The sequence below is a fragment of the Leishmania donovani genome, chromosome 33, assembly GCF_000227135.1.
Source record: "Leishmania donovani BPK282A1 complete genome, chromosome 33".
Classification (NCBI taxonomy): domain Eukaryota; phylum Euglenozoa; class Kinetoplastea; order Trypanosomatida; family Trypanosomatidae; genus Leishmania; species Leishmania donovani.
The window spans coordinates 317,020-329,666 of record NC_018260.1 but is presented as its reverse complement, the minus strand read 5'-3'; the positions used below and the strand labels follow the sequence as shown (position 1 = coordinate 329,666).

At 62.4% G+C, this 12,647-nt stretch overlaps 2 protein-coding genes across 2 annotated transcripts; both read right to left on the bottom strand.

Moving 5' to 3' along the window:
- Nucleotides 1-1,914: 1,914 nt before the first annotated feature.
- LDBPK_331000 (hypothetical protein, conserved) lies at nt 1,915-7,137 on the bottom strand (the record flags this gene model as incomplete). The annotated part of the gene is made up of 1 exon (XM_003863876.1): nt 1,915-7,137. The coding sequence occupies one exon, from the start codon at nt 7,135-7,137 to the stop codon at nt 1,915-1,917; it is 5,223 nt and encodes a 1,740-aa protein (XP_003863924.1).
- Nucleotides 7,138-7,835: 698 nt separating this feature from the next.
- Nucleotides 7,836-11,366, bottom strand: LDBPK_330990 (hypothetical protein, conserved; the record flags this gene model as incomplete). Its single annotated transcript, XM_003863875.1, has 1 exon — nt 7,836-11,366. One exon carries the CDS (start codon nt 11,364-11,366, stop codon nt 7,836-7,838), a length of 3,531 nt encoding a protein of 1,176 aa, XP_003863923.1.
- Nucleotides 11,367-12,647: the final 1,281 nt, after the last annotated feature.

The following is a 12,647-nucleotide window of genomic DNA, read 5'->3' as shown; positions in this document are numbered from 1 at the left end:
AGCGCCAGAGGTGGCTCGGCATTTGGCAGGGGATAGGGGAGGGGATAGTGCATGACTTCCTCCGACCGAGAGAGTGGGGGGGGGGAAGGTGCGCTGGGCCCGGAGATGCCACGCACTGAGGTGCGCCCCCTCCTGTCACCGGGGTCGCTGTGTCGGTACAGACACAAGAAAAAAAAAAGATGCATACGAGAACGAGCGAGCTGGCAAAGAGAGAGTAAACATGACGATAGGACAGAGGGAGGGGAGCGTTGAGATCTGAACACAAGCACACACACACATACATACGCACATGCACACAAATATACACACACGTACATACAAGCTGTACAGGCACAGAGAGTTCGAGCGGAGAGGCACAAAAAAGTTGCACGTTTCTGCAAACGACAGCAAAAAAAAAAACGAATAGACATAGACGCGAAGTGACGTCAACTGCGTCGAGGGAGAGAAGACGGAAAGATCGGGGAGGAGAGTACATCGTGATGATTTATGGGACTAGATATGCATGTATACATATATAGAGAGAGTTATGCCTAGATATAACGCTTTTCCGTTGCCTTTTTTGAAAGCGGAGGCAAAGGATTCCGGGACACACACACACACACAGATACGCACTAGCACGGCAGCCCCGAAAGAAGGGCAGGAGCCTCGCCGAAGAGCAAACGTATCATCTGCCCTCCCCTCTCACCAGGGACAGAGAAAGGAGCCCTGACATGGCGTTGTTGGGAGGGAGGCCGCGGTAGAGGAGAGCGCCACGAGAGGAGTCACAGGCAGAAGAAGAGGGGTGTTGGTATGTGTATGTGTGTGCCGTAAGCAACGCGGGGACTACACACACATAAAAAGAGAGAAACGTTCCCAGAACGGTATTCGAGCAGTAGCAGGAGAAGAGTTATGAGAAACACTGCACGGTGGACCCATCTGTCTGGAGGGATGCACAGGTACACACACACACACTCCAGCGCCCGTTCCATATCGCGCAGTGCTGCGCAGTGCTGCGGAGTGCTCCGGCTATGTCTTCTGCTTTACAACACACCACACAGCACACACACGCCCTCCCCCTCGCCGCTGCGACCTCAGTCTCACCGCCGAGTGCGTGTCGGTAGCATCATGCTCGAGTGCTGCCCCTGTTAGCATTCCAAGGATGGAGTTGACGGCTCCCTCACTGGCGCCGTGCACGCCCGTAACGTCACTTTTCCCAGGAACCCCTTGGGAGAGTTTTTTCAGCTCCCACCCCGCCGCCGCACGGGTGCTCACGATGAGACCCCCCCCCGCTCGAGAGACAGATAAGAAAGACTGTATGTGAATCCCTGCTGCTCGAATACGACTCTGCTTCGCTTTTGGAGGGCAGCTGCGGACAGCGGTCCTGCTGCCTTGATCAGCACGTCACACAGCGCGGCGTTAGCGGGGGCTCGCTCACTCAAAGCCGGACTGTCGCCGCGACGCGCCATCGCCGTGATTATTATTGCCACAGATGTGGAGAACACGTGCGAGGTTGGAGGGACTGTGCGTGCCGGCACGTGTCGCCTGCTCGTTTGAATGCACAACGGTCAGCGGCGACGATCGCCTCCCCAACTATGGCCGCCTTTCCCAGCGACGATTCCCACGGGAGACGGCGGATGGAGAAGCGGTGTCTCAGTCACGTACAGGTTGAGCTGCGCCAAAATGCTCATCTCAAACGGTGCCGCAACCATGCAGCACGACTACCGCGAGCGATTCCGCAGGCTTCCATCGGCGCTGTGAGGCGCATCCGTGAAGGCCACGCTGGGATGGCGGCGCGTCATGGACGCTTTCGCGCCGTTTGACAGACACCGTGCAAGCGCTGCTGCGGCGCAGCGCGACAAAAACGGGGTAAGGCTCACGCGGTCCATCTGGAAAGTTTGCAGAGGTGTCGGCGGCATGCTCCAACGACCCGCGAAGCTACTTTGCAGCCTGGCTTTGTCCAGCGGTTTCGCTGTGCTCGCTGGCTGCAGCAGATGGTGTCGCAGAGGTGCTGGGCAGGATGGTAGGCAGTTCGGGTAGCGCTGCCGGCGGCTGTTGGAACGACAACAACGACGATGCGTGCCCCTGGCGGTGGAGGTTTTGGAGCTGACGTACATACGAGTGCTTTAGCACCCCGTGAAAGAGTCGATCTTTCTCGCACAAGTGCCGCGTGCTTTGCCGGAGGCGCGCGTGGAAGCCTTGGTTGGCGGGGCGCCGTTGGCCGGGGCTCAGGTGAGACGGGAGCAGGCTGCCACCGTCCTCGGAGAAGAGTTCGGGTGCAGCCGTCGTGCCCGTTTCGACGCTCTTCGTGAAAGCGACCGCTTTTGAGTTTCCGTGGCTCTGCCGCTTGTCCACTCCCGCGGCGCTCCTGACCCTATCCACCAAGTGCGGGGCGTCGATAGCAGGTGACGGACGGTCCACCAACGACGCCCTGACGGCGGCGCGTGACGGGGTGCTGTCGGGACAGCCAAGGTAGACGGTTCCACCCATCGTTCGCCGTAACGCTGCGGTGCCGCCCGGCGGCACGTTGCCACTGCATGCAAGCCCCTTGGGGGGCCCGTCCAGCATCGCAGGTTGTGCATGGTGCGTCGCGTACAGGTCGGCCAAGTAATCGTGGTAGCAGCTGCTCCTCTTGATCTTGTCGTGTCCGTCTTGCTGCCACGTGAAGTTGCCCGCAAGCGAGCACGGCAGCAGGACGGCAGGCGGCACGGTCGGCTCGCCCATGAAGCGGAAGGTCGACGGCCGCGCAGTGTCCCACTCGTCCATGCCGAGTTCTCCAATGGGGACGCCTGCCAAGGTGAAGACACGCACGAAGTGGTCGATGCCAGTGCAGATGATGAGCAGGCGAGGCCTGTCGGTATCCTTGTGCGTCCCCAGCGAGGAGCTGAGGGCGTCTCTGCCCCCGCCCTCTTCCGGTGCGATACCAACATCTTCGGCGCCTGCCTTCGCCTTGGGCAGCGGTACGGCGGTACGGACGGCCGCGGTCTCCTCGTCGGCGAGGACAAGACGAATGCCAGACAGCTTGAGCCCACTTGAAAACACGTGCACGCGCTCCAGTTCCTGCAGTACCGGCAGCGCCCGCTCGGAAGCCGTCGCATCCTCTGCCGAGCTCGCCGCCGACGCTGCAACCGCGGGAAGTTGCCCCTTCGTTGGCGTTGGCGTCCGGCAGTACAAGGCCAGATTAGGCATCGCGAGAGCAGCCGTCTGCTCGTGCGAGTCCGCCAGCATCTTCCACTTCAAACGGCATACGTGAACCTTGCCCTCACCGTCACCGAACACGAGCGTTTGCCCATCTGTCTCCTCCATGTCCATGTCCACCACCGCCTCGCCTCCACCCCACTCCGTGCTCTCCCCTTGCCTCCCATCCTCGACACCAGCCGCAGTTGTCAAACTCACGGCACCCAGGCAAACGCGACGCAGCGTGTGCCAGAACGACACGGTGCCGTCCTCCTGTCCCACGAACAGCAGCCGCGGGTGAACAGCCGGCAGCGTCATGAGGCAACTTACGCGCGAGACAACTGCGCCTGTCGTCGCTGCCGCCGTGGCCACCGGGTCAGCACCGGCAGCCTGGGCTGCCCCCGCAGCCCCCGATCGGTTCGCAAGGGACCCGAGGAAGAGCGGGGCGGCGCCAGGGACGGCGCGCTGGCTTTGCGTTCCGGCAAGCACGCCGCTGCCGCTCATCCGCTGGCCGGCAGCCGACACGGTGCCGTTTCTCCACAGTAATGTACTCGAACCTTCAACGCTGGCGAAATCGCATGCGGCGTTCACCGTTGACGTCGGAGAGAGAATGCCGCCGGTGACCCAAGTCGGGGATAGCAGAGACTCTTGCACCCACAGCGGCGCACCCTCCTGCCGATCGAAGAGCACGTTGTACACGAGAACTGCTCCAGAGGCGGTTGCGCACCCGACAAGCTGCATCCCTAGCTGCACTATCGTTGCCACATCGCCAAATGCACCCGGCACCGTCCATGATGACGCCGGAGTGGTAGAGTACTCGCCGAGTTGAGGGCTGCTGCACCGCTCTGCGGCGCCAGAGCTTTCCACCGCCGCGTCCACGTACACGCGCGAGGCGAGGACGAAGATGTACGAAACGGAGCGGTGCCGCAGAAACGAGCCGACGGCGGTGACGTCACGGCTCGGTGAAGTCAACGCCACCGCTGTCGCTGTGGCCGCAGGTCTCTCCACAGAGGCGGTGGCGGCAGATCTACCACGGCCGGACATTGGCTTCACTCTCTTCCTCGCTGTGCCATTCGAAGCCGCCGGCGAGGACGAAGGCGACGGTAACGCAGCTGCCGCGGCAGCTGTCAAGACGCGCTCCACTTGGCCGTTCAGGATGTTCCATACAACCATGATGCCGCCGGCAAAGCCCGTGAGTAGGCGGCGCTGCAAGAGGTCCATGGAGACAGCCGTCGGTCGAAGCGGGACTGAAGCTGTTGCCATGTTCGAGAAGTTCGAGAGTGGAAACGAAAACTCGTTCGCCCCTGTCCGCGGCGTCCACGTCATGACGACACCGTCTGTGCCCACCGTCACCACCTGCCGAAAGGGACGCGAAGACAGCGTCGTGAGAATCGGCACGTGGTGGCCTCGGTAGCGCTCCGGAAAGCCAGAGGAGACCTGCCACTTCACGCGCAGGGAAAACGGGAAGTGCCCAAAACACAGAACCCTCTGCTGCGCCTCGTCCACGTGCACCTGCGAGATGGCGGAGTGGGTGGCCCCGACGGCGCTGCCGAAGCGATCGAGGGAGCCCGCCGTGGCCAAGGAGACTTCCTGCTGGAGGTGAAACCCTTTGCAGTCGTACACGTGCAGCACCCCATCGCGGCTAATCGTCAGCACTCGGTCACCGATGAAGGCGCCGCCGCAGCATGGGCTGTTGGCCGGGTCGAGTAGTGCGATGGGAGAGGGCTGAGTCCATTCCCAGACGAGCGCACGCCGCTCTGGGCCGACAGTCAGCAACATCTTCAGCTGCGGGTGCAAGTCAAAGTCGGTTACGCTCGCATGCTGCTCGGGGAGGTCAGCCGCATAGAAGGACCGAAGTGGCTCCCCAGTTACGAGGGACATGACGCGGACGTGTCCGTCATCGCCAGAGCTGACTAGCGCGTGCAGAGGCAACAGAAGATCCAGTTTTGTGACGCGGCCGCGGTGCAGCCGGCGGAAGACGTGCCGCGCCACGAGCACCCGATTTGTGTTGAGGTGGTGATGCTGCGCAAGCTGAAAGAGAAAGACGTCGCCCGCGCTCGTGCCCAGCAGCAGCACATCCTCTTGGAAAGCAGATTCGTGAAACGCCGTCGCCGTCACAGGGTCGATCAAGGCAGTGAGAACGCACTCGTCTAGTTGCTGGTGAACATAAGGACCTCTGCCAGCCCCGGTTAGCGGAGTGTTGTTCTGGTGCAGCACCTCAGCTGCGTCGGCGGTTGTGAGCGAGTACATCGTCGTCAGGATGGATGTAGGCAAAGGAGATGACACCTCTGTGCACGACGGGGACGCCGGTGACGCGCTCGCACCTGCTGCCGCGGTGGCATCCCCAGTCTGTGTTGACCAGTTGCGGCGCGGGTGCTCGGCGGCATCCGTCTCTTTGCGCGCGGGACGCACGGCGCGGCACAGGTGCATGACAGAGAAGAGCAGACGTCGAGTGCGCTCTTCATGCGACTCCCGCGAGCCGGCGCGGCTAGTGAGGGGACGCGATGACGGCGGCGTCCTCGATTTACCCGGGGAGCCGATGCCATGTGGGATGAGGCGCGCGCTTCCGTAGCTGCGAGCACTGGATGCGGTGAGTTTCGATAGCGCAACCCCGCCCACGTGCACAGTGTCGATCGTCTCGTTAGCGTACGTCATGCTGACCGAGGACTGAGTGATGCCGCGGCCGTGGTAGACGCGGAGCACCTCGTACGTGGTCCCGTCCAGGATATAAACCCAGCGATCCATGGTGACGACGTAGAGAACACGCTTGTTGCACCCCCAGTGCAGCCCTACAATCCACTTATCCACCTGCAGCAGTAGGCCTCGGTAGGCAAGGTCATTGCCGCTGCTCCAGGCCCGCACAGAGCCCTCGCTGCAGCCCGTCACGAGAAGGCGGCGCACCGGCTCCACCGCGACGCATGTGATGGAGCTGCTGTGCTGGTCGTCGAAGCGCATCCCACGTGGCGGGCCGCCAAGGACGAAGCGCTGATTCTCGAGGGCGAGGTCGGCCTTCTGTCGCGAGCGTGTCACCAGAAACGCGGTCAGTTCATTCCAGGAGACGGTGTCCTGCGTCTCGGAGATTGTCTTGCTGAGCAGCGCCTGGATCTCGGGCAGAGTAGCAGACGGCACTGCGCTCTGGATGGCGTGGACGAACTCCTCCTGAGACAAGCTCCGCAAGGCTAACCTCGATGAGGAAAGCGCAGGAGCAGGAGCATGCAGGTGCATCTGTTGCTTACCCTCTGCGGGTGAATGCGCGCCAGTGGGGTCACCTGTGCTATTCTGGTCGGGCGGATGCGCTGAATGGGGTTTTCGGTGGAGGTCAGCCACGATGGCGGACAGCTCATTTGCCGAGCGATGCGTCTTCAGTGGCGCTACAACACCGTCAGCGGTTCCGCTGCCTGGGCTCTCGCTTGATGGCGCTTCCAGCAGTTGGCCATCTGCCCCGAGCGGGGGCACTTGGAAAGCGCGCATGATGCTCTTCAACTCGGGCAGACCAATTCGCTCTTCCAGGGGAAGGCGCACCACGACTGATGCGGAGCTGTGGCGCCTACTACCGTCCATCGTGGCGCTGTCGGAGCGCACGCTGCGCACCCCGCGCTCCTGCGCTGTGTCCGAAAGAGTAGGAGCTGCGGAGACTGCGGTAGGCAGAGATGGCTGCTTGATGGCCAAGATCCACTGATGCAGGTTTTCTACGCGTGTCGCGGCGCAGCGGGCGGTGTTTCTGGACATAGCGGTTGCAGCCACTATCGTCGTCGCTGCCAAAGCGCTCGGTGGCGATGAAGGGTGCTTATCTGTCGCGGCCGACGAAGAGATCCGCGACGGGTTCGAGGGCAGGGCATCGCTGTCGATCCAGTGACCCAGCGATGCATCCTGTGAGCGACTAGCGCCCGCGCCATCGCGCACAGTCCCCAAGCGCCTTCTTTTGCTGCAGAATGGTTTCATACGGCTCGCTCCTCGTGGTTGGCCAGACGCACCAGCCCTCATCTGCAATGGTACGATGTGGGAGGAGGGAAGCGCCGCGGCAGCGCAACAACAACAAAAAGGCAACAGAGCGGTGCGAGTATGTGCGCTTGTGCGACTACTTATGCATGTGGCTGTGCTGGTGTGATGTGAGGTGGGGAGGGGAGGGGGAGAAGTTGTGCGGCAGAGGAACAGGGGACGGAGAAGAGCGCGCAGGCACCACGCACCCACAAGTCAGCAGGAGGCCGTTCGTTGCTCTGCGCAGCGACGCGCAAAGACAGAAAGGAAAACGATGCGGAGAGGAGAGGCGAGCAGTGGGAGCGAAATCAAACGACCCCACTCGCAAGACCGCCACGCTGTGGTGCTGTGAATTACAATACCACGCCATTCCGCACTATAGAGGGCTGTGCTATGCCAAGGACTCAAGAAGGGAAGAGGAAAAAGCACAACGCGCCCCCCACCTCCTCCCCGGGTGCTTCGGCTCGATTTCGCTTTTCTGTTGTATTCGTCTCGAAGGATGGGGGAGAAGGCTTTCGGCATGGGCCTCACTACGCATGTGCGCGCATGCGTGTGCCTCTCTTGCGCCTTCTTGTGCGTGCGATCGGAGCTCCATAATACGTCTCTCTCGTGCGGCGGACAGAGATCTAAGCAGCACCGTCATCGACACGCAGGCAGACACACACACACACACACACGCATGATAACGGAGTTGGAGAGCGCGCCTAATGAAAGTCGTCCGATGCCATGAGCACCTGCGTGATTGCTTTCAGAGCCATCATCATATCGCTCACAGACTTGTCTGTCGCCATGTGGTCGTCCCTCGTCAGCACTGTCAGCTGGTGCCACGCACAGGGAAGGGCTGTGAGCAGCATGCAAAGCTCGCGCAGATACCGCTTGTCGATCACTTTCAGAACCATGTCACTTACCTGCGACGGCAAGGACGACGTCGACGCAGGCAGGGGCTGTGCCGTCAACGACGAAAGAGCGCCGCCGCTATTCGGCGAAGACCCACCCGCCGCGGGCCGAGCCGCAGCCTCACCGTGTCCGCTTTCTGCGTCCGCGTCCCCGTCGGTGGGCTCGTCTCCGGACGCGCAACCGCGACTTCCCAGCGCAGACTGCAGCGGCGACGAGGCAACGCCTCCGCTTGCGGGGCCGTTATGGGCAGCGATGGCCGCCGTCAAGGGCAGCAGAACGCTGGCAGGCTGAAGCAAAGAGGTGTTTACCACAGTAGATACGGCGTAGGAGAACGGCACGCTCGCGGACATGCCTTCATCAACGCAACCGCTGCCTTCTACACCGGTGCGAAGGTTGGTGGCGCTGGCGACTGTCAGCAGCGACATCGCGACCGCATTGCCGCCTCCTCTGCCGGGGGCTTGGCGGGGAAGAAGTCCAGAAGACGACACACGAGTGAGGCCTGACCGGAGCGGTCTGCCGAGGTTCGTGCCACCGCGCGTCAAAGGGGCTAACGACGAGGATAAACCTTGAGGCGGCGGCGTCGAGGCGGCAGCTGGCGCCATCGCACTTCCGCTGTTAGCCGTGGTGCGGCTCAAATCTCCGTCGCTCTGTGCGCGTTCACCGTAGGGCGGCAGCGGCGGTCGTCCAGACGGCGCTACGGACGCGCCGATGCCGGGCACAGCGCCACCACCGCCCACCGACCCACCAAGCTGGCCAGATAGGGGGCTGGCAAGTCCCCCGGTCCCAACAGCAGCAGCGGCGCCGGTCATGGTGGACCCGCCTGATGCAGCGGCGTTCATCACGCGCGACACGATCGCTGGCGCAGTTCGTGAGCTGAGAAGCTCTAAGTAAGAGTAGATGCGAGTGAAAAAGATGTCGAGGCCATCGTTGACGCCACCGTTGCTACTGAGAGCCACGCAGACGCGCAAAAGGTGCTTCATCAGGGATGGGAACTCCATCAAAAAAGGGCGGCTGTACTGCCCGTTGCCGCTGAGCGGCGAGTGCACGTTGTTCGCGCTGAACGCCCCGCCTGTAGTCGGGAATACTGGTGAGGTGTAAGCGCTCGCGTTGCCCGCGTCAGCCGCGGCCCCACCAGTCGCGCCGCCCGGGTGTCCGTTGCCGCACAGTGGGCTACCAAAGTGGTTGCTGCCCACTCCAGCGGCGCCGCTCGAAAAGCTAGGCAACATGCCAGCAGACATTGTCGTTGGTGTTGCGATGCCCCCTCCACCACCGCTGACGCTGGGTGTGACTGGGCTTGTGGCAGAGACGGCCGCCGTTGCTGAGGCCATTGCATTTTTATCGACATGGGAAGATGTCGTGATGACGCGCTGCACCTCATCTAGCTGCACCTGCCACCGCGGACGCATTGCTTCGCCAAACACGATCAAGTGCAGCTCCGACAGAATTCGATACTCGTCCAGCAGGCGGCCAAGTCGGCGGCACCCGTCGCGGAACGATCCGCTTAGGAAATACCCGGAGCAGTCGCACCACAAAGACGCCACGATGGAGCAAATTACGCCGTACTCGTTGAAGTTGTGCAAGTGCTCGAAGAGGCGCGTCTCGAGACGGTGTTCGAAGCCGAAGGCAGCCGTGGCATAATCGAGAGCCTGCTCATGGCGTAGCCCGAAGCACTGCTGGATGGTCGTCAGGAGCGGCATATCAAGCGGGACGCACATGCCGCCTTTGCCGCGATAGAGGGCTGCGACGGTGACGCAGACGTGTTTGACATTCTCCCACTGGCGGCGAAGGGCGTCGACGTGCTGCTCACTCAGCCGCGTCACCGTCGCCGCGTCCATCGCTGCAAGCTTACCAGGGGAGCCTTTCCACCGGCTGGTCCAGAAGGACGCGGCGGTAACGCCGCCGTCCGCTGCGCCGCTGCTGCTACCACCACCGCTGCCAAGTCCCGCCACACTCCCAAAGCCCGCCGACAGTGTTCCACTCACGTTCTCTTCGCGCGCTGCACTCAGTGCCGCTGGCAGGTCGAAACGGCTTAGCTTGTCGCCGAAGGCCCACCGAAAGACGCCCGCGTCCGTCTCGTAGTACATTTGCAGCAGCTGCAGACGCGTTGTCACAGGTATGGGGATATAATAGTTCGAGAGAAACGCGTACGGGGAGCCGAGCTGCTCCTCGCGGGACAGCTCGCGAAACACCTGATACTGCTCCGTCACCTCTTCGAACAGGTAGCGACTCTGCAGGGAGGAGGAGACGACGCCGACCCCGCCAATCGCCTCGAACTCCTGTAGCTGCCGCTGAAACTTGATGTAGCTCTTGCTCAAGAAGAAGCAGTGCCGCTCTGCACTGTCCTTGCGATGCTTCTCGCGGCGCTGCTGCAAGGATGGGGAGGCCTTCATATCACCGAAATTGACATGGTGAAGGTGGTGGCTGCTGCTCGCCCCGCCTGCCCGCGCTCCACTGCCGCCGCCGGTATCACTGGCGGCCGCTGCTGGAGTGTCAGCGACGGTAGCGTCATCGCTGAAACGTCTGAAATTACTGAGGTCGACAGAAAGCGGCAGTGCATCGCTGTACTCGTTATTCAGCGTCGGCGGCAGCGCAAACGAGGTGCGCGCGGCCGTCTTTGACGACTGCGTGGCTGTGCGTGACCGGGACGAGTGCGGCGCTGAGTGGCACGACTTTTTGCATCCGGAACCGCCGGGCGACTTGTCCAGACGCTGGTGGTGATGTCGATGACGATGGTGGTGCGTGTTGGCGCCGCCCGGGGCGGCGTGGAAAGCCGAGGAGGACGCCGGCACGGCGACCGTCGTAGATGATGAAGCAGATACTTTGGTGTTGCTGTTATCTACCGCGGTTGTGGTGCTTGGCGCTGCGGTGGTGGTTGGGACGGGTGCGCCGCTCGCGGAGCTGCTTATTGAGGTGTTGCGGGGCAGAGCTGCCGCCGTGGTGGCCACGGCAATCTCCTGCGGATTCTCATCTTCGACCTCTAGGCGCCTGTCCTCAGTTTGCTGTTGTGCATTGTGCATCACGGGCAGCGAGTCCTGGCGTTGCTGAGGTGTCCGCTGTTGCCTTCGATGGCGACGGCGCGCCTTGGAGCGGGTGGCGGATCGAGAAGACGACGCCGATCCCGCGTGCGAAGCTCTGCCTCCGTCCGATGACCCTGTGGAAGAGGGCGACGCAGAGGACGTCCGCCGCCGCGGGGACGCCGCTGGCGTTTCACTCTGCAGCGCCATGAGCTGCTCCACTGCCTCCTCCACCGAGTACCCCGCCAAGAAAAAGCGGAAGGCAACGAAGTCAATGCTCACCGGCCACGCCGAGCACGCGTGCATGGACACAGCCACAGGCATTTTCGTCCGCTTCAGCCAGCTCTTCTTCACGGATAGTGTCGCGAAAGGGCGAAAAGGAAAGACAGCGAGGAGACAAGATGAGGCGCACGCAAAATCTACGCGGGAGGAGGGAGGGCGAGGTGCAGCAATGAGAATGTGTGGGCGAAGCGAGAGAGAGAGTGGAAACGAGAGGGAGAAGGCGGTGAGTATGGCCGGCAGGCGTGTTTGATGGGCGGATGCCTACCAATCACCCCCAGATCCTGCAAAGCCGATACGACGCACGAAGGGGTACGAGGAGAACGACACAGCAAAGACAAAAGGAAAACGCCAGCGGCACTCTGTCAGTTATCGGCAGTAGGCGTGCGGGCACACGTCAGCGCAGACGGCAGAGGTGATCGTCAGAGAAGGCAAGAGTGCACAAGTCAACGTGAATCATAGTCACAAGCATGCATACCAAAGCACGCCCTCCTCCACGGTGCCCACGCGCGCAGTCGACGGGCGGCGAGCAGACTAGAGCGCGAAAAACCGCAAGATGAGCATCGGTGGAGATAGAAGAAGCGAGAGGGGAGGCGCCTGCAGTACAAGGCAGCGAAGCCTCAAAGCTCTCGCTTGCTTACATGACATATCCGGAGGCCCTGTTTTGAGTCCCTTCAGTTGTCTCTCGCGAAACGCCATGAACCATCGGCGAGAATTTTTGCAACACGTTTGGAGAGGCGTGATTACTGCTGTGCTCTGAGTTCTGCAACGCAACGGACAAACATAGAGACAGCGGAGAGTAGTTCTTCAACGTGTGTCCGTTGCTCTGCGGCACAGCAGGAGCTCAACGCCAGCCCCATCCCTACTCTGCCACAGGCCATCCCCCCCAGCGTGGTGCAGCGCATGCCACAGACACGCACGCATCGCACCAGATGCGCCGGCTCGGTCATATGGGGCACGGCCCCCGCCCTCCAGCTCTACCCGCTCACCCACCGCCTCGCAGGTCGCCTCACAGCCGCTCCCCCGCTGTGCCGGCTGCCACCCCCTGGTGCAGCCTACCCCCACCCCCTCTCCTCGGGGCGGCTCAGGCCTCCCCACACCAGTGGGCCGTGCGAGGGCCGGGGGCGGGGAGAGGGGGATGGGTGGGATGCGTTCGAGTCACGCGGACACTCTGCCCATCATGTGGAGAGTGCACACCCGCGTTCGCGGCTGCAGATCACCCGGACGCCACGCCGCCCAGGGCCTGGCGGTCCGCTGTCAGCAGCGATGCACCGCCCTGCCAGCGCCACAGGGGGCTCGGCATTTTGGAGGGGGGAGGGGGGGGGA